Raw genomic sequence first — 26,064 nt, forward strand, 5'->3', positions numbered from 1 at the left:
TTACATGAATGTGCCATCTGTACGAGCAGATGGCAAGAATGTCTCAGGGCCAGGAGGAGGCTGTGAGCTCAAATCACAAGGAGAGAGCTACATGAGGCATGTTCCTTGTGTCAGAACAAAGAGGACCTCGGCAATCCCCTCACTGCCCTGACCTGGGGACTGCTCCCCCAGAAACGGCTGCTCCAGCAGCAGCAGGGGTTTCAAGGTGGTGCCATCAACAGAGTGAGGATCCCCAGGGTTTGTGTTCTGTGGACATGATCTTTCCTGGCAGCTGCTCAGAAACAAGCAAATCTTCAGGACCCTGAATTGCTCTCACATATGGCTGTAAGTCCACATTCAGCATTTCCCAGGGAGGGTTTGCCAGAGTGCCTTATCCTGCTCAGCTTCTGAATTGAGAGGTCACGGTTTTCTCCATCTTCATGTGGTGCAGTGGTTCATTTTTGAGAGCACTTTTGAAAAAATACTGCAGCAATTGCAGAATATGGAATACACATTACATCCTTCAATAGCTTACCTTTTTTGGTTTGTTTGTTTGTTTTTTGTGGTGGCTGCTGCTGACACATCTGCACAGGGATGGTGACTCCACCTCTTTAGGGGCAGCCCCTTACTATGTTTAAAAGCCCTTACAGTAAATAAATTTTTTTCTTATATGCAGTCTACACTCTCCCAGTTCAACCTGAGCTGTTTACTCTTGCCCTTTGCTTGTTGCTTGGTAGAAGAGTATGACCCTCACTGGGCTACAGCCTCCTTCCAGGGAGCTGTAGAGAGGGAGAAGGTCTCTCCCCTGAGACTCCTTTTCTCCAGGCTGACCCCCCCAGGTCTCTCAGGTGCTGCTCCAAACCCAGTCCCAGCTCCACTGCCCTTCTCTGGCCTTGCTCCAATGCCTCTATGTCTTCTCTTCCTTGCCGGGAGGGGCAAACTGAACTGAGCCCTGCAGTTGTGTCAGTCATCCAATTCACTTTCCACCATGCAAATATATAATAATTTTTCTGCTGCACAGTGGCCCCCCGCTCCTCATGTGTGTTGCCCAAAAAAATACTTACAGCTTATGCATTTGTTTTCATTCACTGACAGAGATCTGTCTCAGGACTGTTTCTTAAAACTGTGACATTTTAAAATATTCGCTCCAAAAATTTATCTTGAAAAGTGAAAGGCATATGAAAGCATGAGACCTTTTAATGTGGAAAAATATCCTTTTCCCAAAGCCCTTTGCAGGGCTGTAAAGCCACTGGGGATTATAGAGCTAACATTTGTTTTCACATAAAAAATGTAGTGATAGACCTTAACAATCCCTGCAAGACTGAGATATCTTTACTGTAGAAGGTGTTGCATGCCAGCTTTTTTCCTATTTAAAGTGGTAATGGAAAATTTATTCAGTATATATTGAAAAATGTTATGGTGCATTCTCTTCAGTGTCAGAATGGAGAAAAACAGGAGGTGTGTAGCTGTTGGGGAAACACTTTGAGATCTCAGTTTGATTTCCATCAATGGAAACTGGAATAGTAGGATTAGGACCAAGTGGTCCAGCATTATCTGGCTGGCTTCCCTCTCAGGGATCATAAATTTTTAACCTACTTCAGAGTGCTGTTTCTGTCAATCCAGAACCAATCCCCATTTGGAGATACCTGGGTAAGCATCAGAAATATTGGAGTTAGAACGAAAATGTTCTTTATCACAACGTTGACATCCGCAAATTCTGTGCTCTTTTTTTTTTTTCTTTGCTATGTGACTTTCTTTGTTTTGCAGGTTTTTACAGCATTTGTAACTGGTAAAAATGCTACCAAAAATTAGCTATCAGCAACAGATCTTTGTGTAGCTTTGGAGTGTTTTAACTTAAAATGAAGGTGTGCACTTTAGAATAATAGTCTTGTACCTTAGCAAGGCAATATGACTGATACTTCATAGGAAGAAACACCAAAATTTGGAATGCTTCTGCTGAGATGAGAAACCAAGAAAACATTAATTTACTGTAATCATAAAGCTTGTTACGGTCTACCTCATAGATATTTTTACTGAAGCATTACAAATTTCAGGCAATGAAATCTACTTGGAAAGAACTTAGAAATCCCTTGAACTCAGATGACTGCAGGACATTAGTTGGTGCTCAGCTGAGGAGGTAAATTATTGTTAGACCTTGCTGATAAGATCTAACCTTTCAGGGAGATATCCTCACCTGTGTTTTCACTATATCATTCATTCTCTAGAGGATGGCTCATGTTTTTCCCTTTAGTTCTCTCTGGAAAAAGCAGAGATGACCATCAGGGCATGACATGGAAAGCAAGACAAAGGCAAGGAGGCAAATGCTGAGTATTCATCCCTCTCTCCTTCTATTTTTCATTACATACAACAGGAGCTTATTTCATAGTTCCATCCCAGGGTATATCTTATCCTTGGCAAACAACTGAGAGTAAAACACTATGCATCTTTAAACACCAATCTGAGGGCTGCTTCTCCAAGGGGGTCTCCAAAGCACCTATAGTTGGAATGTACAAATATTCCATTATGGTTATCCTGAAATGCCTTTGAATATTGTTTCACAGCATTAGTGTTGCTGGAGAAATGGCACGTACAACAGAGAGAAGATGACTTTTGTTGCTGCTGGATTTTTAAAGAGGTGGCAGAGTAGCTATAAGAAAGATCTGCCATTAGTCATTTTCATGTAACTTTGCTATGCCTTCCAGAAATGCATTCAAGAGCTGCAATATTTATCTGAAAAAGAATTTTCTAAGGACACTGCTGTGTGTTAAAGAAACATCCACCCATTCTCCCAACCAGAGTAGTTTATTTCTTTTTGAAGAAAGAGATACTGAAGATACACTCAAGATTACTATTTCATAGCCTTCTGTCTTCATCTTCTAATGCAAGGTGCTTTTATGCTATAAAGAACTCAGAGTATCATTTCAAGGAAATTTTTTGCCCATTATTAAAACAGAAGGATATGGATAAAATGTTGAATGTTGTTTTTCAGGAAGGTATTTTTATTTGGCAGTTATATATGTCTGTAATAATACAAATACAAAAAAACTTAACCTGGCTTCAAAGGGTCCTAGAGTAATTTCCAGATGCATATACTGCAGTATTCAGAGTTATGATTTTTCTTAATAGTCAGTTTAAAAAACAAAACCAAAAAAACCCCCTGAAAAATCAGAGGCAAGTTACAATCCTAGAAGAAATTAAAATCTGATTGAGGGTATAAAGATCTTTGTAGACAAGGATTAGGAGGAAACCTTTCCCCTGTACAGGTGGTTCTGGAGGTTACCACTGATGCTGCAAGTGGGGTCCCACTCATGTACATCAACTGCAGCTGCACTTTGCTATTTAAGCCAGGCCTCCAATCATTATCTCTTTTCTGCTCCTCCTTTGATTTAACTGGACAGACCCAAAGCTTGTATCATGGTGCTCTTCCTTTTTTTGTAACTGAACACTTAACAAAACCTTGTAAAAAAGGTTATGTGTAGGGATATCTCAGAATCTGATACTGGTGTATTATGGTAAGTGTTTTGGTAGCTTCTTTAGTTTTGTTTACTTGCACTTTTTGGGGTTCTTTTTCTGTGTTACTATTTTGTTTCCTTGAGTACTGAAGGTATTTTTCTTGTATTGAAGGAGGTAGACTTCCATTCCAGCTGTCTTATCTGGTCACATCTTCTCTGGTTCACCTCATTTAATTTTCATCAGGGTTCATCTTTCCATTTTATTTCAATATGGCTTTAATTTCAGTACAATCTATATTTATGATTTATGGGATTGTCAAGAAAATTGGCTGTGTCCTGGTTTTAGAAATAGAGGTAAGACTGAACCAAGGCACTGAAATTGTTAGCAGCGGGGAACACTACCCCACAGAACTGCAGACAAGTAAAAGAGCATGGAGAGTAGTTATTGTTTAATGCCAAGAATGAAAATAAATATTAAATGTTACCTGCCATTACAGGTATTACAGAACTTTATTAGTAATTTGTCCAGAGGAAGGTATGGATATTACATCAATACAAAGCAATTAGAAAATACATGACTATTCATGCAATGCTCAAACTTTAGATAGGCAGAGATAATTATAACCTACCCATATAAAAGAAAAAAAAAGAAAAAAAAAAAGCATTGGTAAAGCATTTTTTTTCACTTGCATGATTTTTTTATTAAGTTGTATTTGTCGGTGCAATACGTAGTAAAACCAGGTTTTTGTTTTGCTTTGTTAAGTATTGGCTCAGCAGATTGTGTGATGTCAGATGTGTGATGGCCAAGCTGATAAACCAAGAGAGACTGCTGGGCTGAATATCACTCCCAGAGTCCTGAATTGCCCACTCCTGCAATATAGGGTGGGAATGCAGCAGATTTAATATAGTGCCCATGGCACAACCTCTAAACTAACCCCCAATTTATGGAAATAAAGTATCCTTATACTTTGAGACTTTTAAAATTCTGTTTCAGTTGAGAGAAATGAGCAGGGTATCAGGATTCATTTTGCTCGTTAGCTTAGAGAGGGATGAAAAGTGAAAAGCTTTATTCCTCACAGTTATTTGTTGCTCAGCACCTCTTACTAGCCCTGGAAAACGTGATGTTCAAAGTGCTTTTTTAAAGACATTGACAGTTCAGGCCTGGTGTGACACTCTATTATCTTCTGTTCTGAAAGTGTGATGCCAGTTAGGAGAACAGGGTTTCAGCTCTGCATCAAGGTATTTATCTAATAAAAAAGTTTTTGTGATGATGTTTTGTGCCCAGGAACATGGGAGAGTTTCCATTTAGTTAAACAAGTCCCTCTCAATGTTGGTACAATGGGTGAGTGTTAGTAAAAGCATTCCCCTTCTCTCTTTGAGCACAACTTTTGTCTTATTTTCAATATTGAGTAGTAATGAAAATAAGTGCCCCTTCCCCTCCCCCCAGAAATTTTAATTCATCAAATATAGTCTTAGCAATGATCAAGTTTTCCTGCTTTCTTCTGATTGTTTTGAAAATACATTATCCTCTCCCATTCTGGCTTTGCTTAGTTTTACTATTCTACCTCATCACTGTGCTCATCCATGCTTTCTGTTTAGCAATTTTCTAATGTAAAATCTCTGCAAGCTCTAAAACTTTTGGAAAAGCAGTGTGGTTCTGTAGTCAGTTTTTCATTGAATTACAGACCTTTATTATCCTGAGTTGTTGTTTTTCCACTAAAATTTAGCATGTGCTCTTTTTTTTTCTCCTTTTTGTGAAGGGGGGAGGGAGAAGGGCTGCCTTAGATTAATAGCACTGGATTGTCAGTGTATTTGATGTCATGCTTCTGCTTACCAACTACTCTTTCAAAAGGCATCATTTTCATCCAAATCCAGTGGGACCATTTTTAGAGTATTGTTTTGGAGCCACTGTGACAGCTTCAGTAAATGTGAATTTTAATTTATTTGTCTAATGAAGATGAGGGCCTTGGCTAATGACTACATAGTCATAAGTGATGATGCTTTACCTCCTACTCCCTCATAGCTTAGAGCATGTATTAATTGTGCAGATGGTAGTGGCTTAGCTATGTGGTATCTCCTCCTCTGGTGGCATTTACACTCTGCAAAGAGGGTGTATTGCCATCTCGTTATTTAGCAGGGTTTGTGATTCATCACCTGCCTTTCAAACCCAATACTATGATCACGTCTTGTTGCTAAGAGGCAGAATTTGCACGTGCACTTTCTTCTTTTAAGTACACCTGTGCCAAGCTTTGCCTGAAACCTTCAAGCGAATCACAGCCAGGAGCTCTGAATTTTCATCTTCATTCCTGCTAACAACATGTGACATTTGCAGTGCCAGCTTTATGTGGGTAACTGTAAGTCATTCCTTATGTGTTCAAGAGATTCTCAGACTCTTCAGTCTGTGAACTTGCCCGAACTTAAGTCAGGATTTTCAGATATTGAAGTTTCACTAAAAGTATTTATTTTTTAATTTCTAGAATTCAAGCGTAATTTGTATGTGACAGGTGAAAAAGAAATATTTTTACTGCTTTATTGTTTTGCTTTTCTTTTCTACTCATGCATTCATTTGTTTTTATGGCTTGCAAGAAATAACAGGAGTAATTTACTAATGAAGAAAATTCCTTAAAATTTTATTTCTTCTTTGGTTTCATCTGTCTTTCATGTCCATTCTGCTCCCCAGATTTTCTATTATTGCTTCTTTCACACAATAGTATTGGCATTTCTGTGTTCAAACATTTAATGGGTTTGTTCTCCAAAGAAGTCACAGATTTTGTATATTTTACTTTTAATTTAAAGGCTTGCTTTCTTTTAAGTATCACAGCTGTGTACCTGATCATTATTTGCAAATACTAGTACAGTTTGGCTTGGTCTATTTTGCTTTTCTTTGTTTAGGAAAGATCCTGTGCTGCAGGTGCAATTAAAGGTAGTTTATAATTACTTTTTAAAGGCTACAGTTCTTTTTCTAGCAATGAGAGTTGTACCACAGGTATCTCCTTAGCAAGTACACATTTACTGTTCCTGGCCATACAGGGATGAATTCCCCTCCACCTGAAGCTGCATGCAGGGGCTGGGGGATGGTGAGCCTTTGGGAGTGACACAAAGTGATGCTGAGAGAGAGGGACTCAGGGTTGTGTCTGGCATGTGTCAAGGTTTCAAGATATAAACGGAAATGTGAATGAAGAAGTGGCCTAAAAAGAAGTAGAAAGGACCTGGAGAGAACCTGGTTTTCCTCCATACAGATTTGTAGGCTCGACCCAGAGCATGGTTTCTGTTACCTAACACAGAAAGTGCAAAGGCTTTGCATAATATGCAGTTTGCTCTCTCAGGGTGGTGCTGGAATTCTGAATTTAGGAGTGTCTCTGCTATTCCAAGAACAGAGAAATTATTAATACCCTTTTAAGGCACTGTAGTTGTCTTTGAATCTGTTGATAGAAGAAGCCTTGGAGTAAATGGAAAGCTGAGGCAGATCCTCTGCACCACAATCAAACTTGTAATACTTTCAGCATTAAAAATTTGAGATGGTTACTGTTGAATATTCTGAAAAGTGGAGCCATTTTGAGCAAGCTGGTTATTGCCTCAGTTTCTTTGTCTCTATAAAATGTGCATCACAATATAAACAGACTCCCATCTAAATTCCTAAGAGTGATTTCTGTAATGCAGTTCTGATGTTCATGTGATTACTTTTCTCTTTTGTCAGCTTGGAGGGGCAGCAGGAGAAAAACATTTAACCTTAACAGGAGAGTTATTAAACTGCTGAAATTGTTCACTAAATTTCTGGTCTATGGTTAGAAATGAGATTTACCACCTGAGAGAGATTTTGCAGAGTCACTGGCTCTAGCATTAGGTTAAATGAACACGGGTAATGCATGAAAGTAGTGATGAATTCTGGCCAATGCTTGAAATATCTGAAATTAAATATGTATCAAAAATACTGATATGTTGTGACAATTAAAAAACTCCAAATGAACCCAACAAAACCCAAACAGATGGGTGTTTCTCCTAACATGGCATTTCACTGCATACTTGAGAAGGTGTACTGGGAAATGAGAAAAATGCTGGACTGGCTTAAAGAGAATTGTCTTACTCATTTAAAACATGGCACATAATTTTCATGTGTCATCCCATGTTTGTCTCCTGGGAAACCTGCTTGCCCATAAAAGTGTGTCTGTCTTGTTACACAGTGTCCTCTCCTTCTGACCTCGTATTACAGGCAGCACCAACCTGAAGCCCCCATCCATGCTAAGACTTTGCTGCTGAGCAGTTATTTTTAGAAAGCTCTTCCAGCATATTTCCCTTGAGCACTCTGCTTCATGGGGGGAGTGGTGATTTTGTTACCGTGCTGGTGTTGTCCTTGTACATTAAAAAAGTTAAAAGGTCTTGCCTGGTGGGCAGTGGTGACTTTTTACCATGGTGAGTGGCAGCAGTGCTGCCATGTCCACGATTCCGTGGTTCTGTAGGTTTTGCTGATGGCTGTGGGTTGGCCATTGCTCACGTGCCTGGGCTCAGGAGTCATGAGGATGTGTAGAGGGGACACAGCAGCCACCAACCTCTGTGCTGCACCTTGGGGATGGCTCTGTGCTCAACCTGCTGTGCAGTGGTGCTTTTGCTTCATGCCAGTGATTGCAGTCACCTCAAAGCACCTGTGCATTTAATCAAGTAAATGCTTCCCAAGGCTCTGAATTTGATTTACTGAGTTGCAGCGTGTGTTGTCCTATTGTTGATGTATAAAAGACTTTTAAGTAAAGCATAGGAGTAATTTTAGAGATTAGTTAGAAAAAAAAAAAAGGAAGAAAGAAAGAAAAAGGTGCACTTTCTACAGCAAAATGATCATTTAAAAAATTCTCTGTATTGAAGAAACGGGTCTCAGATCTGACAGATCTGAGATAAACATTTAATTTCTAATCAGATGTATGTTTGCTGTGTTGGGTAGGACTGACATTTTCCATCTGACTTTTCATCTGCCTCAAATGTGAACTAGTTTTAAATTGTTTCTTGGAGAAAAGAAGGTTCATGTATAGATAAGGTAATAGAAAAAGCAATGGGGGACATATTTTCTAAATTAAATTATAGAGGTACACAATACAAAGAAATCCTTCATATGTAGCCCATGTATTGATTCAACTTTCAGTGCAGTGTGAAGCATTAAAATGCAGTTCTGGCTGCACAGAATGTTAAAAGGGATCCCCACTGTCTGCATAAGTCTATGGGAAGCCAAGACCTGATTAAACTCTGATTAGAATCAGTTGAACTCAGACTCTCTTTGAGACTGAGGATGTCAAAGAGAGTCTGGGTTCACCTGATTCTAATCTGCCTCAGGTCACACCCTCTCTGCTAATGGGATTGTGAACAGCATCATCCTAGACTGTCTGGCAGGTCAGAGTCACGGATCTTCCAAATCTAATGGCTTTATTGATCATAAATGCAAATAACTTTGACTGCAGAAACTGATGGATCTAGCTAGCTTTAGAATGGAAAAGAGATCTTGGTAAGTTTCCTGAAGTTTGTCTTAAGGGAATAGGGATTTAATTTATTAAAAAGCTTTTTTTGCAGGAAAATATGGTAATGAACAAGAAACTTTTTTTTTTTTTTTGGGGGGGGAGGTGTTTTGCAGTGTATGGATTAGCATTCTGGCCACTGAGATATAATTACTGAGAATTTGCAAAGGTTTTATTTTATAAACAGGACAGAACCAACTGAATATTCCCTATCCAGATTTTCTATTTAGATTTCCAGCATTCAGTGTGTTACAAGCTTATCAAACTTTCAGTTCTTGCCAGTATGATGCAGCTGATATGTCAGAAGTCTTTTGGGTGGTTTTCCTGTTTCTGTTTGGAACAAAGATACTGATGTTCTGAAATTAGGATGAGGAAGAGAAAGTTGTGACTGAGCATCCTAATTTTGGCACAGGAGGAGATGTAGCCCTTGGGAATTGGATTCCAGAAGGATGGCTGGAGTTAACTTAGATGCCTTGTTAATTTTAGTCATTAGGTTTGACTCATTGTTATGCTTCTCTCATACGTCCAATAAACTCTTAACTTTGGCTAAGTTGAATTGATGTATGTACAGATTTTGAAATGTTCAAGGAGAACATGGCCTCCCATTCTCAAAATAATATTCCTGCTGCTTTAATAATATATTAAAGCAATAAGAGTATTTGGTGTTCCAAATGGATCAGATATGAAATGGGCAATACAAGCCTAAAAAAAATAGATGAGGAGAGTGCTGAGGCCAGATATGACATCTGGAGTGTGATAGAAGGCAATTCTAAGTAATTTATTTTTTCACTGTCAATATAAAAAAGAATGGTACTGGCTTGGGCATGTCAGTAGACCTATCTGTCAGAAGAGAGAAAACAGGAAGTAGGATCAGAAATAGCTGCAAAATGGGTTTTCCCCACAGATCTCCACTTGCAGATTAGCCTGAGCAGGAAAAATAGCAATGTTTAAGAATAAAATGAGCAGAATAAACTTGTTCATATTTTGCTCATGTCAGACCTATCCTAAAGCATTTAAATGAATAAGGAGGATCTTCTTTTCCCAACTCCCCATTACAGCATTTTATATAAAAATCATCTGTAGGTGTTTTTCTTGTCTTTTCTTTCTCCTCTCTACAGGAGCCTTACCTAAAGTCATTTGATGATAATAGAAATTCGTAATTTGAAACTTATTTGCTGTGAATTAGGCCTAAAAATATCTCCTAAATCTTTATTCATTTCCTCAATTAAATACTGTTTGCATGGGAGTAGTTGTTGAGCTGAGGTGTAAAACTACAATGCAAACAGGTGATTTATTCAAGACACCTTAAACAGCCTCAGATCCAGCTGATAATTGGGCAGGATAATTGATAACTGACAATTGTCCCACACACTCTGGACACACTGGGCTCAAGTGAAGGGTGAGGATCTGTAGCTCTATATCCCTAGTGTTAATTCTTAGTGTGCACATAGAGGATGATATATATAATATGTCTGTTTCATCTGTGCTTTATAGGTAATAATTTAATACAAATAAATTGTAGCCATTTTTAAGAATTCTGGTTCTCATTTTAAGTGAACGATTTCTCTTCTATAATTTCAAAATGTTGTTCTGGAATACCCACAATCTGTATTTGTACTGTCTCTATTTGTCAGATCTTATTTACTCTGTACAGGATTTATTTTCCTGCTTATACTTGGACATCTGCTTAGGTAACTTGCAGAATTAAATATAAGCACTGAACCTTTAATTGATAAATAACACATATTTTTAAAAGTATTATTTAAGTGTCTGTTCTACAGAATAAATGATGTGATATCCTTGATACATGCAAAAAAAAATCTTCTGGCAATAAAACATCATTTAAAGCAAAATGAGGCAATTCAAAAGCGATTAGCAGCAGACTTGCTTGTCCTTTTTTTGTTTTCTAATACTGCCTCCTCCCTACTTAGCAGTGCAGTGTAGACCTTTCTGTAGATCATGGCAGGCAGGTGAGGAGGAGTAAAAGTGAGAGAAGTAGTTTAAAGTAGTCTGTAATTAGCCACGTTGGACTAAAAGATTTGAATCTTAATTGAGGTTCTGACACTGAAAGTATTCATTCTGTCTTAAAAATGTCTTCATCCTGCCCTTTGCAGTTTTGTGAGGTGTCAGTGTCTGATGCTGTAATGTGCTTAGACACTTGGATCTACAGCTCTTGCAGTCCTGTACCTGTGCAAGAGGGCTTGTGAAGTACCGCCCATGTGCTGCAGCCTTAACATGAATACCTGCATCAAAACTAAATTTTATTATACGTATATCTTTTGGCTTTCAGTTGGGTTTTTTTTTTTTTTCATATTCTTGGTATCTAACTGCCTGGAGTGCTGTTGACCCATTAAATTTCTCCCTGTTCTAGGGAAAAATGCTCTCATTCCTAAGTGAAAAACTCGACACTATTCAGTGGTCACTACCCTATGGACATAACAGTTGCTGCAAAAGAACCATTCAAACCTTCCCCCAAGGGCTTCTCTGTAATTTTACAGTGCCTCTTTTAATTCCGTGTGATGTTCCAGGTCGTTATGTATTATGTCAGTTGTACCATTCCAATATCTGGAAATAGCCCCTTGGTGCTGCCATGTAGACACTCCTAAGGGCATGAATTAAACACAGTTTTAAAAACTGGCCAATGGTCTCTTTGTGTGCAGTGTGTGTGATCTGCTGACATCAGAGCCGTGGGGAAAAAAAGAATAATCCAGTCCAATTACACTTATAACATTTTTGCAGTCATATGATGGTAACTTCTTGCAATAAAAATCAAAACTAAAACCACTTGGGATAAGATGATAGGTTTGTTGACAGCAGTTTTGTTGTTTATTTTAACATCTACAGGAATCAGGAAATCAAATTATGTAAAAAAATAGATAAAAAACAATGATATAAAGTTTAATTCTTAGGAATGCAATTATAGATTGGTGCTAGGTAATAATTGGGGTCTTTTAGCATTAATATTGTGGTCAGCTTCTGTTCTCTGTGTTAAATCTAAAAATTGACTTGGGTGATGCAGTAGTGAAGTACAGTCCAGGAATTATTAGTAATAAAGGTTTGTGTAAAATCATGGATAAAAACTTGTTGAGATACTTCCCAATCACTGACACCCAATCCTTGTTACCCTGTTTGGCAGGGATAGAAAATGGTATTTGGCTGCAAAAAAAGGAAAATACAGCTGCAAGGATAAGCTCTAAAAGTCAGAAAGAGCATTCATCAAGTATAATCAAGGAGCATATGTTATTTATGTATGCATATGTGTGTACGTGTGAATGTATTTGTGTTGCTTTTCACTCATGATGAATATGAACACAAAATGGAATTAATAGTGTTTATTGATATGGCTGCACAGTTGATTGAATTGTTCTGTGTGTTTCAAAGCTATTTTTGTTTTCTTCTTTTTAAATCGTGCTGTCATGTACTTTGAGACTCACTGTATATAGGAAGAAAGATACTTTTAAGTATTTCAAATCAGGGTTTCCATTTTCCTTTGAGTTGAGTCCTGAAAGATGTGGTTTTTAAAGTATCAAGTCACGAATTTTGCAGTCAGAAGAAAGGGGCAGGAGAGGGGGGAAGCTGGTTTCTTATTGTTTCCTTTTAAAAGCTTTTACACAGCCCCTGGAAATGTTGATCAGGTGAGGATATGCAAACATGCCTTTAATTCGTATTATGTGCACTGGCTTTGTAGATGCAAGATAAATGTAGTATGGACAGTCTCATTCTCATTGAAATATAATAACCCTTATATTACCTTCTATTTTACTAGTAGCAATGAGACATATATATATATATATATATAGATAGATATGTATGTGTGTGTGTATATATATCATGAGATATATAATATATATACATATATTATATGTACATATTATATATATAAAATATATGTATACATCCATGTATCTCATATATTCATATATATATATATATATATATATATACACACACACACACACATACACATTTTTGTGCACTGCAGAATTTTTTGTTTTAAAAAATCTGCTGTGGACATCACAACCTACCCATGCACTTCACCATCCCCATCCCTTTATTGCCACAGGAGGATGAAGCATTATGACCTGCTAATTACAAATAATGGTCCTTCAATAAAATTAAGAGCAAACTGAGATATTAGTGTCAGCGTGCTAATCTAGCCAATGGTAGTGTAATACATTAGCATATTAGACATAAAGTCTGAGGACTTTCAGATGCTTTGGAGCTTTAAGATCATGTGTGTTTTTTGTTTGTCTTCTGCCTTTACTGACAGTTGATATTGCAGTGATATTTGAAAGGATGTCAGTAGGGTAAAATTACATATTTGGGTATGTGTCTCTTACTCTGCCCTAAATATCAGAAATAAGCTGAAATATTTATTTGCAAAGCTACAGATACTGATCTTAGAACAATAGTCAGTTACAAGGATATTTGGATTATTTTACTGAATGATTACAGGAGATTTAATCAGCCTGTGCAATAGCAGGACAAACCAGGACAGTTTCTCATTCTCTTTTTTGCTTGTGGCATTGTTTTAAGCCTCCAAGCTGCATAAGGGGACAGGGGAGATTTTGGCTACATCATTCTCCTTCTGATGAGCTTAGCAGCTGCATGTGCTTCTGGCTCTCATGGGAAATCTTTTAAAAAATAAAATTATTTTCTACAGCTGTTTGATAGTGGCTCACCTCTCAGGGAATGAAAGAGGATGTGTTACGAGAGGTATGTGTGGAGATGCATTTTGCAAGAGCACTTTGTGGCAAGTGGAGAGCACATTCCAGCTGCAAGGGGTGAGGTTGCTCAGGATCTGCTTCCCTGGGACACAGATCTGTGGCTGTTACTTTGGGAGATCATTTGGCATGCTCTGTTTTTTTGAACTGAGTAACTGGTGAATGACAGTTTGTTTTGAGACCTATTCAGGGAGTAAGGAATGGGAGCACAACATTCTCTGACATCAGGAAAAGCAGAACCAAAAAAATTTTTTTTTTAATTTACATTTTTATAAGGCTTGGTCATGGATAGAGGTGGCCTGATGCAGTGTTGTCTAGAAAGTTTCAGTAACTGGGGCACTCAAGACATCTTGGGCAATGGTGGTAACTGCTAGGCAGCAGGGCTAACACATAATGATGTAGTTGTGGACCTCCTTGGAGGAAGATTTTTCCCTTACTCATTCTCTGTTGTGGTGAGCAAACCATGGTTATGTGTACCATGTCACTTTGACATGCTACTGAAATAGTTTCTGATGCATTTTAGGGAAGGTCAGGTTGTCTGTAGACAGGAAATAGAAGATATTAAGAAAAGGTGAGCAAACACTTCATTACTAGCTCTGGTGACGTTCTTTCAAAGCAGAGAAGAGGAAATATTTGTGAGCTTTCCTTTTTTGCTAGAAATGCAAAGGTAGATAGCAGATTGTCTAATGGGGGGAAAGGCCTAGACAGTAAATGGTCTAATAGAAATCATACACCAAGGCAGTGCAAGTCTTTGCATTCCAGTCGGTGGTGGATAAAAATTTCTAATAAAAATCGAGTTAGGTGGTAAAAACTATGTCTGGTTTTCTACTATGGTTCTTGCAGCTCATCTTCATGCTGACTCATATCTCCCTGATTGCTTTTAAAGTGTGACACCTGTTTTAGGATAGCAAGAGTTAATTTTTTTTCATTTCAGTGTTATGTAAGAATTGCATGGGTTACTGCTTTATTGTAAAGGTTTTTGAAAGAAACTTAATAATTTTTGGTCTTTGCCATAGGGTTTTTTGGTGATTTTCCCACCTTTTTGGATCTGGGAGTGATTCTGCTTATTAAGACTCCACTTGCATTTTGATTTCTGTTGACGTTTTCCCATGGGAAATGAGTGTCTGACTCACAAAAGGCAGAGGAATGGGAGTTTTGGGCTCTTATCTTACTACTTCTGTAAGAATTACTAAATAAGCTGCAATCATAAAACTTCTTACTGAAGATTGTTTTGGCTTTCACATTAGCTTTTAACTCAAGTAGAACTTTTTCCTCCAGAACAGTGAAAACACCTTCCACTCAATTTCCTGGAATCTGATACATCAAATACATCTGATAAATCAAATACACAGAAACCATGGATTAAGAACATAATCAAGTTGCTGCAGTTTTTGTGTGAGCTCATTATCCAGAGCACAAGCTCCTCACTAACAGAGGGAGGTGCAGGTTGTGTCAGCAATAAAAATTGTTAGTATAGGGTACACTTACAGTGCAATGTACTTGTTAGAGCTAAGCACGTTATTTTAGGTGGTGAGAACTGATTAAAAAACCCACTAAATTCATGTGTCCCCTTGAAAAGTTCTAGCTCTCTTCCCTAGTTTGAGTCTGTGTTTAATGTGGTGTAATATCGGAACAACTGGTTTAAAAATGTTTTGTAGGTATGATTTATTTTATGCAGTGTGACTTGGATGGTAACGATATAAATTTTTAAGAGAAAGAAAGTGAAATAATACACTTTTTATTTCAATGCTGACATTGAGTGAAGCAGACATGTAATTTTCCCAACCCAAATAAGAAACATGTTTCGTGAAATATTTGAAAGCAAAACTTTCACGTTTTCAGTGGTGGTTAATAAAGCAAAAGGACTATAAACTCTGGATAAGTGGAGGAGATGTAGTAACTTTTTATTCCAAGGTTGCTTGTTTCATACTACTGATCATGCTCATATTGTTTCATTTTCTGTAAGTCCTGTAGTATTTTAGCATACTCCCTTTTATTTATTTCTTTGAAAGGAAAAAGTGAAGTGAATGCTGAAAGACAAGGATACATTTCTCAGTGATAAAATATTAAATTACAAAGTGCTCCTCTGAGCTTTTCTGCCATTTTATGTAGGTGTTATTTTCTGGAAAAGAATTTATTACTTCGGAGAAAGGTTTGAATGAATTCAGTCTAAAGCTGAGGTTATTGTAGCAGAAGATTTTACTGCAGTGTGATGTGTGCTTTTTGCAAGGATTTAAATTATGATGGTGCTGTGGCTGAATCTTGGACACAGTGACAGGATAGTAGGAAATGCTATTTCACTTAAAGAACAATTTATAGAGCTACATATGTAGCATATAGCAGAAGATGGAATGGAACCCTGCAGCAAAATTCTGATTTTTCTGTGACAGAATTCTTTTACCATGAAATAAGAGCCCAATTCTCTGGTTTTCCATGACTCTTCCCTTCTGGCATGCAGATGGCACAATAGGTTGTACTTCAGCAGAGAAATGCAGAACATCTTCCCAAGAAAGATCAGAGGCATATAGATTTTAGTTTTCTTTAAAAATCTGGTATGCTTCTTTTAGCAATAATCTCAGCAGCAACAAAATTTAGTGAAGTTGAAGTTTCTGTGTGGGTTCTGACTCCCTGTGTTTTATCAGCTGCTAAAGTTTTTTCCTCTCTTGTATTACATTTAGATAATGATTTAGTCCTGTTCTTAACTTGTATTATGGTTATGCCTTTCAGCTTTGACAAATAGACTTAGTGCTTTCAGAGAACACCTTACTGTCTAAGGATTGAGCACTACAGAATCAAGGGGGAAATATCTACGTGTCATTAGTTCCAAATGGAATAAGAAAAGTGAGCTGTTGGCACTTAGATTGGAATACTCAGGGCATGTTGAGGAGTAGTGTTAGAGGAGAGCATATTACAGATTCTGGGTAGCATGTGTATATTGTTTCATCTCAAGTAGAGACATCAACATCAGTAAAAAAGCTGATCTTTTCCTATAAATCTACACTAAGACTCTATGTGCTGTTTACAGTTGAAAGTTTATAGCTGATTTATAGTTGAAAAATTCAGTAGCTGAATTTTTAGATTTAATGTTTAGTTTTTAGAAACATCATTATTTTTTGGAGTTTCCTACAGCCAACTCTTTACCTATGATGACACAAGGGAAGCTTTTCTTTTCTGTGAATAAACAGGAAAAAATTCTGTGAACTCACTAATTAGCAGTACATTTATTTTATTTAAAAGTAGATCTGTTAGTATGTCTGTCAACCTTGACATATGTTTAAATCCAGGGTTATCATCTAGGAGAGAGATTTATTCCCCTGATGTTTTGTTCCTAGAATTTCCAGGTATTTAAAATTGGTTCTGCTGGCTGCTGCTGTCACAGGTATTTCCAACTGTCATGCATGAGGACTTTTTCCAAGAAGCAAAGGTGAACAGTGGGTTTAGCTGCAGTAAATTATTTCAGTAACTAATTTAGAGAGTTCCTGACTCTCATTCACCACACACGGGGAATTCTTATAAAGTCCTCAATAAAGAGATTGAGTCTGTTGTCCCTGTGAGCTCTTTGGATTGCTCCTGGTGCTGTTAATGGGGAGTCAGTCAGCTTGCAGGTACACAAAGCTAAAGCAGAATTTCACTCTACTTTCAACAGGATACATGTGCAAACATTTAGAGAAATAATTAGTTGTTGTGGTTTTTTTTCTGGGCTTCAGCTCTTTCTTTGACTCCACAGGATCATGATCTGTTAGAGCTAGAACAGGAGAGGAGGGTGGGACAGAGTTCTTGTACCAGCACTCTACTCAGGAGAGCTATCTGAAATTGTCACCCTCGTGCTCACCATTCCAGTGTCTCTGTAAATTACAGGTCAGGGCTGCTTCCTTCCAGGGCAGAGATAAGTTTCTCTTCCTGCCTATTCTCCACAGCTTTGCAAAGCCATTGCAGCTCCAAGAGGGAGTTGGATTCTGTCCATCTCCACATGGCATTAGCATTGCTCTCCCGTCTTCCAGTGCTCTTTTTCCTTCACTAGTGATGTCAGAACTGTTTAAGTTGCTATTTTGGATTTCAAATCATATTTTAACTTGTCAGAAAAGAAAAATGTATAGGATTTTGGAAAACTGTTCCCTGCATAGAACTGAAAAATAAGAGCTACTAGCACTTCTGGGATAGTATTATAATATGGCTTTTTATTTTCTGCCTCACTTTAAGTCTGGAAGTATTTAAAAAAAGTTCTTTATGGCCTTCACATTTGGCCTCTTAAAGAAGTAGTGAGAATTTCTGACTCTTACTTGAATTCCAAGCCCTCCAAGGTGAGCAGAGTTTCATCTTTCTCAGAGTTTATCTGAATTATTTGGAATTATTGACATCAAACTTTTCTTTCCCTGCAAGTGAGTTGTGGTGCAGTTTTTTTGCAGTGTAGCTGTGCTTGTTTTAACACAAGTTTTCTCTAGGTCTACTTCATAATAATTTCTTTAGTCAGTTTAGTGGTGCTTCAGGGTTTACTTTTTTTTTGTGCTTTATAATCAGTCTACATTCAAAATATAGTTCATAGAACAGGAAGATGAAAACTCATTTTCATTGTTAGGAATCATAAAATATCACAAGGTTTTCTTTTTCTTTAGCAACAGATGAAAAGATGAGTGTATGAGAGAGACAGTTCTGTGATGTGTTTCATTTCATGTGGTGTTTCTCTGAGTCCTGTTATTGTGTATCATCCCTAATGACTGCAGTGCCTTGAGTCACAGTGTTGTTTTTTTAAAAGCTTTCACTTTTTCACTGTTTGTTCTCAAGGTTACATTATGCAAAGCACAATGTTATATTTTTTTGCACTAGTACAGGCTGTATAAAAATATTTTTAATCCTGCTGTGAAAATTGAAGCAGCTCTGCTCTGGGGGAGAGGCTTTGGGCCTATTTCCCCAACTTCTGAAATGAACTGCTGTTTCTTCTGCTGTCTGAAAAGGTGTGGGTCATCTCTCTTGCCTTTAAACCTATTCCAAGGTGGTAATTCTTGCACTCTGTTGCTTTGGTAAATTGATTTAGCTAATCACCATAAATTGTGAACCACTAAGAATTATCCAAAGGTAGTTTTGCTGTTGAATTAATTATGACGATGAAAGAGAACTTTTTCTGCTTTACTATTAATGTGAGAAGCCAGGCTAAAAATATGAGGGAGGTAAGAGGAGAGGAAAGGACAGACTACTGATTTTGTTTCAATGGATTTGCATTATGGATAGGAAGGAACAAGCAAGTTGAATTTAATACATTATTCAAAACTTCTGTTTTGACTTGATTAAATCCCTGCTCTACAAATCATTTTCCTTACCATGCCACTTTTTTTTTCCCCTTTACTTTCTAGTGAGGTGTAGGGCATTGTGTCCTTTAAAGATTTCCTGATGTTCCCTACCGAGCTTTTATCCCAACCGTCTGCAGCCTTTGGCCCCTCTTGGTTTTTTGCACTAAAAATCCTCTGAGAAATGAGTGAGAATTGTGAGTTCTCCACTCCATCAGTGGGAACAGACACTTTGCAGAGGGTAGCATGGGCTGGGGGTTGTGTCTGTGCGAAACCTTTGGATCTGGTAGACTCTGCAAGGAAGTGTTTAGTGCAGAGAAAGCTCTGAGAAAACTTAGTAGTCAACCAGGTTAGCTTTTACTATAACTCTTTTGTGCATTTAAACCTTGGCTGTAAGTCTGTGCTCTGCCTTTTCCTCTAAACTACTGAAACTCTTGTAAAATCCTGACTATAATATACAGCTGTGTATGGAAACACTGAGGAAATCAAAACAACAAACTTCCCCACAGAAAAACCAAACATAACCCAACAAAAAATATGAGCTGTAATTTTTTTCTGGTCTCACTATACCTTTCTTGAAGTTTGCCCCAAAATAATCAGTCTTATATTGATACTAGAATAGGGCAATTTCTTTGATTTTTCTTTAAATTTAAAAATAAGGAACCAACTATTAACTGCCAAGAGGTTTTTTTACCAATATGTGCTGCTGCTTGCTCCATTTTCATTTGCTATCAACACACATGTGTCCATTCTGATTTTGTTAAAAGCTGGAAAGCTTTCACTGAGAGGCACCAAAGGAACCTTTTTCCCCATTCCTTTGTCCCACTCCAAAAAACTTTCTTGTGAGCATCTCTGGTAAAACACATTGATTAAAAACATATTTTCCAAAGCAATTCTATGAGTACACCTTTATGGAATGAAGAAAGGACTTGGTGCCAAAACATTTTCCTTTTCTCCAAGATACTGATAGGATAGGACAGTAAGCATACTTATGAAGAGTTTTAAGTGCCTTGCAGAAATAGTTGCTACAGTCAATTTTGAATGAATTTTGACCAAGCAACTGTAATTTTCTGCCACTAATGAACACTTTTTTAGGTATTCAAGGAGAAAGAATAAGATATGTCAAATGAAAGAGTTCTCTGAAGTCTTTTTATGAGAACAAAGAATATCCAATAAGTTTTTGAACTCTTATTGAACATTCTAAATATCTACTATGAAAGGCCGGTAGTAAACCTCATGCATGAGACAGGGTTTTGAGAAGAGAACTGTTGGTCACCCAATCTCTCATTAATGCCTTGGAAAGACATTGATCCTGTAATGTCTTAGTGTCTGCATGTGCTGCAGGAACTCCATCTACTCCACCTTGGGTGGAGATCATCATCTTGGATTTTACAATTTGAGCTCGTTCATTTGGTCAGCCTTTCAGCTTGAAGAAAGCTTGTACAACTGGCTGCTCATTTTTTTCATGGTGTGGAAGCAGGTTCCCCAGGTGCTTTGGCCAGTCAGCTGTGCTCAGCGCACAGCAGAAGATACCTGTGCTGAGGGGAAGCTGTGCTGGGAGAACCTCCCTGGGACAGCGCTGGTTACCAGCCAGCAGCAGACATGGCAAAAAACCAGGCAGAGCATCAGTTATGCAGAAATACAGTTTCTTCTTTCAGCCAAGTGTGACTGAGGAAAGATTGGTATGAGGCACATTAACCAACTCTTCTCCTTCCTTCCCAGAATTACAACAACAGCTGCTTGTATGATGGACCTGCGGAGATATCCGCTGGATGAGCAGAACTGCACGCTGGAGATTGAAAGCTGTAAGTACTTCTGCAAATCCTACTTATTCTGTGCTCAACTGCTTTGGAGTTTTTATTTATGTTGAGTTCTGGTTTTTTCATGTTTTGTATTCAGGGTTTTTTTGTTTGTTTTTTTTTTTTACATGCTACTAACCCAGTTGTCTTTCTGTCTGATGATGTTTAGATCCTTGTAAACACAAGCGAAAAAATAGCTTTCCAGATGGATTAGTAATTTGTGGCACAAGGATTAGCAAAAGTTATTCTGTGTTTTTATAGACAATTTACAGCTTTAAAAGTCTCATTCAAATGCCTTGTTGGAGTTCATGTGAGGAGCACAAGGATTATTATCAGTTCTTTATCCTCCTTTACTGCTGAACTGTGTGGCAGCTTGTTTCCATTTATAAATGAAGGCAAGTGGTTAGAATTGTCCTTGAAATAGGTGTTTTGTGGGTTTTTTCCTAACCACTGTGCTCTAGTTAAACTCTCAAAGCATGTAAACCGTCTGTTTATATGTACTGATTTAATGGCTGGTATCTATTGAACTTATGTGGATAAAACTTGTGAAGTAAGACCTGCTTTTCTCTGAAAAAGATTCATGATCACTTTTATGATGACAATATTGCAAGCCTGTTATTTAACACTCTAATTAAGATTACATAAAAACTTTCAAGATCAATGTAATGTTTTAATATACAGTACACAAGTATGTATATTTTTAAAATAACTTCTGTATTATGAAATATGTGGGATTTCTTTGTTTAATTTCTGCTACAGTCTGGTAAGAACTTGGTACAGCTGAACTTCTGTTTGAGAAAGAATTTAAGAATATGCTTTACATTTGTGTCCAAATGTCATTCATCTTATTGAAATTTACAAATATGCTAAAATTCTTGTGATACTGTTGCCTGAAATAATTTCCATGCATAAGTAAGCAGAGTTGAGACTGTCATTAAAATTCTGTGTACTGATATTCACAAGCAGCAATTACAATGGTGGACTTTGCCCTGAGAATGGATAAAATCTAGATAGTTTCAGGTTCTTTGTAGTTCTGTGTACAATTTCCATTGATAGCATTTGATTCAGGATCTCATACCTGCAGCCAGCTATTATGCAACCAGTATATAGGTAGTATATACATTAGTTTGATTATAATGTGGGAGAAAACTATTGGCATAATTCAGGCTTACAGAGATTTTTATTGAGAACATTTTTGCTGTGACAGTGTCTTTTAATTGTTCTTGTAGCAAGGACCTGGTAGTTTTCTATTTTCCAACTGTGTGTGTAAGGTGGGAAGCTGGAGAGTCAGAGGAAATCCTTTCTCTCTGTTTAGAGCATTGTTTAAATGACCAACAAGGTTTTGCCATCTCTCTGCATTGCTAAGATGATTAAGTCTTATTGGGATTCACAAAGTAGATATCCCTCCTCTCATCCTTTCACAACCTGCTCTGGAAAATATTCCCAGGAAATACCTGGCATGTCAGTCCTTGGGCAAAGCAGAAAATTAAGTTGTGTCTCTGCTTTTCAACAAGAGCACTTGTTCTCATTCAGACTTAGAATGTGAGACTCATAAATTGAAATTTCCATTTAATCTGATTTAAGAGTAGAAGTTTGATGCAGATCACTTATCTTTCTAGAAACAATCCTAAAAAATTAGGTATTGAGTGCTCAAAGTTGTTGTTCCACTCAGTATGAAAACTTAATATTCATTATATCATAGAAAGGGTAGAAGTTGAATTTACCATAGAAGTTGGGAGCAGAGGTTATTTGTGGATTTGTGAGCTCTGTTGCAGCATCACAAAGGTAAAATGGATTTAAATCAGGATACTAATTGTAGCCAGCCTGCCTGTCATTGCAATAATAAAGTCCACAAAAGGATGTGGATAAAGTAACACTTGACTGTGTTTTGAAGCACTGTCACACTACTTTAGAAAATGATTGGTCTTCATAAACATCATTCTGCCCTGATGAAAACCTGTGTGTCTACTCTTCATGAATCACTTAAGGCCAAAGTGCCGGTAGGTAGATGGGCAGGATGAATAAGATTGAAAGTCACTTTCCAAGTCGTTCCATGCAGGTGCTGAAGTCATAATCACTTCTTAAAAGTGGTTAAGCTGCATGCCTGAAGAAGGTTGGTTTCTTGCCCTACTGATCGTCTTGGATGCCTGTTTCACCACTGCTTTCTCGAAGTGGTTAGATATTCCATGAATTCCTACCCCACATCTTTTCATAACTTATGAAGGCATCAAATTAATACTCACTGCTTGGGCCTACATTTTTTTTTTTAAATCAGTGTCTTCTCTGGCCCTACTGGGACCTTCATAACACATTTAATGAAAACACTCGTAGTTTCTCATAGACTTCATTTCATGAAGCTGAATATTCCAGTCTTTTTTAGCTTTCTCATGCAGGAGTATGTTAAGAGAAATGCAGAACTGGCATTAGTTCTTCATTAGAAGCAACTAGTACCATGAACAGTGTCCCAGATGAAATCTGTATTACACTGTGGCATTATTCCTGCCTTTCTTCAAAGAGCCACCTCTGCCTTTCTTCACAACTGCATATTACAGGTGAGAGTCTTTTCTGGAACACTACAGTAAGGTCTTTTCCTTCCTCACTCATTTTCCAGCAGTGGGTTCTTGCTGGCTTTTTGAAGAATTTTTTTGCATAATGCTAACACATGACTTGGCATTTCATAACACTGTTCACATAAATCAGTGTTCTTAATATTGCTACAGTCCTCAAGGTTATCCAGTTCTTGTTACATTTGTTCTGATCATCCTTGGTCCTGGCAATGCCTGCTGATTTTGTTTCATTAGAAATTTCTTCAACGCACAAATACTAAAGAATATTAATGACAAGAAGGAAGAGTTTTGCTTACAGTCATTCTCTGTATTGAGCAGGATCTTTCAGTGCAGTACAATTTCCTATACATCTTTTACATATCTTTACTAATTGTCTTTTCTTAGTTAGTCTTATAATAAATACTTCTATGAAATCCAGTTCAGCTATGCATTGTTTATAAAAGGAGCTGTTGTCAAGTCAGGTCATTTGAGTTGTAATGTTATTGTTTATCCCATTTCAATACATGCTAATGTTCCTTAAGTCCCTCCATTCTTTCTCTGCTTCCTCCTTCCTTTCTTCCTTTCCTCCCCTTATCCTCTTACTGATGCCAGAGTTGAATGCCTTCTTAAAATACCTGGGTTATTTTTTTCTTCATGTCATAGTGTTTTACTGACATTTGTAGCCAATATCAAGTTTATTTTGTCCTAGATTTGCATCAATACAGATTAATTTGCAAATTAGAAATTCTTGTGCAAAAGGGTTGTATATAAAATATAAAACATGATATAGAGGGGGTGATATCATCTATTAAGATGCAAGAGAGCATTTTGAGAGCAGTCTTAGTGAGATGCTGAAAGTATAAGAGAGGACTATTCCCTATTAGTTTAAAAAGTATCAGTTTTGAGGAATGAAATCCCGGTTTTTTCCATGTATAGCTAGTTACACTCTGAGGTCCTTTAACAGCAGAAGCTTGTTAAATATTCAGTTTTGCTAAGATGCTTCTTAACCTGTGAGCTGTCATGTCCAAGGGGGCCTACTCTGAGCTATTCTACTTCTCCCTTCCTTTTGTTTTTCTCCAACATACTGAACAGCAGGGTTATAATACCAGAGGGAAACCAATTTTCCTATATATCCATTTTTTTTTAGTTTCCTAACTTGCAGGAAACAGAGTTTTTTCTTTTTTAGTTGAATATTGACTTGACTCAGTAAATACCTGGCTGTTCTGCACCCTACCTCAGCCACTGCAGTTTGTATTGCTGAGTTTCTGATGATTCATGAGAATGATTTTACTTCTCTGCTGTTTCCTGCCTCTCTGGAATTGTAAGTGTTGAGAGGAATGTCTCAGCTAATCATCCATAAGACTAGTGAGAGCTCAAAGGCAATAAGACGTACAAGACAACTTGATGAATACTTCATATTCCTATAAACTAATAAAATATCATATTGCATGTCCGCAGCCTAACAGAAATGATTGTCATTCTTTTGAATATTTTTAAACACAGTTATTCAAGATTCATGTGGTACATCTGGACCTTTGTCCATTTCAATTATGTGGTGCCACATAAAGACAAAAATTTACTTTAATTCCTTCTTATCTTGTTTCATAATGTGTCAAGTCTGACTATATTTATGGTACACTGAGGTAAAATTCAGAATCTACCTTGTGACAGTGGTTTGGTTTTGGTTTTGGTTTTTTTTCCATTCTTTTGTTGCTGTGGAACAGACAAGAATGCACTGAGTTTCTCCTCAGAAACACTTTCCATGGTGTATTAAGGACGTGCCATTAAAGAAGCTCATCCAAGCCCTTAGCAGACAGCGAGCTCCCCATGAGGCTGTGCTGACCAGGGAAAAGAGCTCACAGACAGGCAGGGGGAATGCTTTGCTGATAAATGAGAAATAATTGTTTTCAGGACATTTCATTCATGTGAAAGCCTGAGGTGTTTGGAGCAGAAATCATTAGAATTTTTTTCTACTTCATGACAAAACCACCAGAGAAGCACACTAGGTTAAAAGGTAAAAGCACACCATTCAGTAAGAGGATGTGGAAAAAGCCAGAACCAGAGTCAAAAGAGTATCATTCCTGCCCGTGGCAGTACCAAACACTTTCTAATCAGATCATCTGTGGAAGCTCATCAACAAGAGAAAGAGAAGTCATCTTTGTGTGCTCAAGGTGACTTTATGAGTACTTTGAAGGCGCTGAAAAGAAATCAAAGCAGCCTTTTGCTGGAGCTTTGAGTGCTTTGCAGATGGCTGCTCTGGCCATCGATCAAAGCTGTAATCAGGTCACACGGGACAAATGGGAGAACTCCAGGAGCTGACCAGGCAGGGCTTTTTTGGGTTAGAGGCGAATGTGTTTGATGCCGGGCAAGGAACGGCTGGTCCCCAGCAGTGGGGTGCTCGGCACAGGAGGATACCATGGCAGCAGGTGACTTCCAACATTTGCACAGTAAGTGGAAAGCTAAACACATGACTCTTGGGCCACTGACAGCTAGAATTTTAAAAGTTGGGGGTTTTTTTATCTTTCTTTAATCAAATGTAATGTGTATTCCGTCCCCTTTGTCTCTTCAGCTGAGACTGTTTTGCAGTGAGGATATTCCTCTATCAGCAGAAGGTGGTCTTGTCAAAGTGCCCTTTTTTTCATCCTGTTCATCATCTCCATATTCAGATTTCCTAATTTGGATTCTGTGCCAATTCAGCCTGTACAGCACTGTGTGTGGAGGAGACACAGGGGTTGTTTAACAAACAGTGATGAATTCCACCTATGTCTGTTGCTATTTTGGCACCAT

At 37.7% G+C, this 26,064-nt stretch overlaps 1 protein-coding gene across 3 annotated transcripts in view; it reads left to right on the forward strand.

Moving 5' to 3' along the window:
- The window catches only part of GABRB2 (gamma-aminobutyric acid type A receptor subunit beta2), a 146,162-nt gene that overhangs the window by 56,657 nt on the left and 63,441 nt on the right, over positions 1-26,064 (forward strand). For all 3 annotated transcript variants that reach the window (XM_038149815.1, XM_038149816.1, XM_038149817.1), the window contains exon 7: positions 20,655-20,737. In XM_038149815.1, the coding sequence (XP_038005743.1) occupies positions 20,655-20,737 (83 nt within the window). The remainder of the gene's footprint in view (positions 1-20,654; positions 20,738-26,064) is intronic.

Source organism: Motacilla alba, chromosome 13, assembly GCF_015832195.1.
Source record: "Motacilla alba alba isolate MOTALB_02 chromosome 13, Motacilla_alba_V1.0_pri, whole genome shotgun sequence".
NCBI classification, from domain to species: Eukaryota; Metazoa; Chordata; class Aves; order Passeriformes; family Motacillidae; genus Motacilla; species Motacilla alba.